General features: G+C 22.1%; 1 protein-coding gene across 1 annotated transcript; it reads right to left on the bottom strand. All coding sequences in view use genetic code 6, as the record gives it.

Moving 5' to 3' along the window:
* Window positions 1-318: 318 nt before the first annotated feature.
* TTHERM_002653525 (transmembrane protein, putative) lies at window positions 319-734 on the bottom strand (the record flags this gene model as incomplete). Its single annotated transcript, XM_012795179.1, has 1 exon — window positions 319-734. A coding segment is annotated over one exon (416 nt), but the record flags the coding sequence as incomplete, so codon positions are not given.
* Window positions 735-1,135: the final 401 nt, after the last annotated feature.

Genomic DNA, 1,135 nt, shown 5'->3' on the forward strand with positions numbered 1-1,135 from the left:
TTTTTATTAAACAGTCTCTTAATAAAATGGCTTTGAAGCATTTTATTATTTTTTTTTCTTTTAAGCGATGGTAGTTTAATCTAATTTAAGCATCTAAATACATTAAAAAAATTCTCAAGAAAGCAACCAGCTAAAGAATATAGATTATTATCTATCCAAAATATAAAAATATATCTGATTGTAAGACATTTAATAAAATGCTTATTATTGTAAGGAGACAACATATTTAAGAAAATAGCATGTCTATCTTAAAGTAATTGCTCTTTTAATAAGGCTTTAAAATAAAATTAATAAATCTTATTAAGAAACTTAAATTACTTTATGTTTTTGCAAAAGCATAAGATACAAGTAAAGGAAAACCAACATTAAAGAGGCTCTGCTGAGAATATCTTCATCAAAATATTACACAAGAAACACTAATATTAGTCTTAAATTCATAGATAAAAATTCCCATAAATAAAAATTTCTTTTATAGCCATAAAAAAGAAATCCATACTTTTATTAAAATAAATTTTTAAATGATTGTAAATGTTATAATTAATTAATACTTTTTTTGTTAAATAAAATTCTTATGAAAAATTATCCTGCAACTAAGATTTGCTCCAAATTTTCCACATTAATATGCCTGGAATCAAAATTACCCATAAAAAAACTGCTGGTAGAATAACCACTCCTATTAAAAGTATATGATTTGAAGTATAGCATTTTTCTAACAAGTAGTAGCTTATTAAATACTAACTTCCTATTTGTGTACATGTAAATGGTTAAACTAAAGATTCAAATGTACTCTGCTACAAGAAAAAGAAAAGAAATATAAAACATATTATAGATGCATCTTTCTTTTATGTTAAATAAATAGCGTTAAAATTATGAAAAATATTAAATTATAAAATTTACTTTGTATTCATAATTATAAGAAATTCTAGTTTGGTTGGTAAAGTAACTTAAAATAAATATGATAAAATTATAAAATATAAATCCTAAAGGAATTATGATGAAAGGGATCGTCACAAAAAATAGCACTTTGTAGTAATAAACTGGAACTGTGTTACTAAATTTACTTAACATACAATCAAGTAAATTTTAATTTGAGCTTACAGGTGAGAATATTGAAGTAATCTAAACATTAAAAATA

This window comes from Tetrahymena thermophila (assembly GCF_000189635.1).
Source record: "Tetrahymena thermophila SB210 genomic scaffold scf_8255232, whole genome shotgun sequence".
Taxonomy (NCBI): domain Eukaryota; phylum Ciliophora; class Oligohymenophorea; order Hymenostomatida; family Tetrahymenidae; genus Tetrahymena; species Tetrahymena thermophila.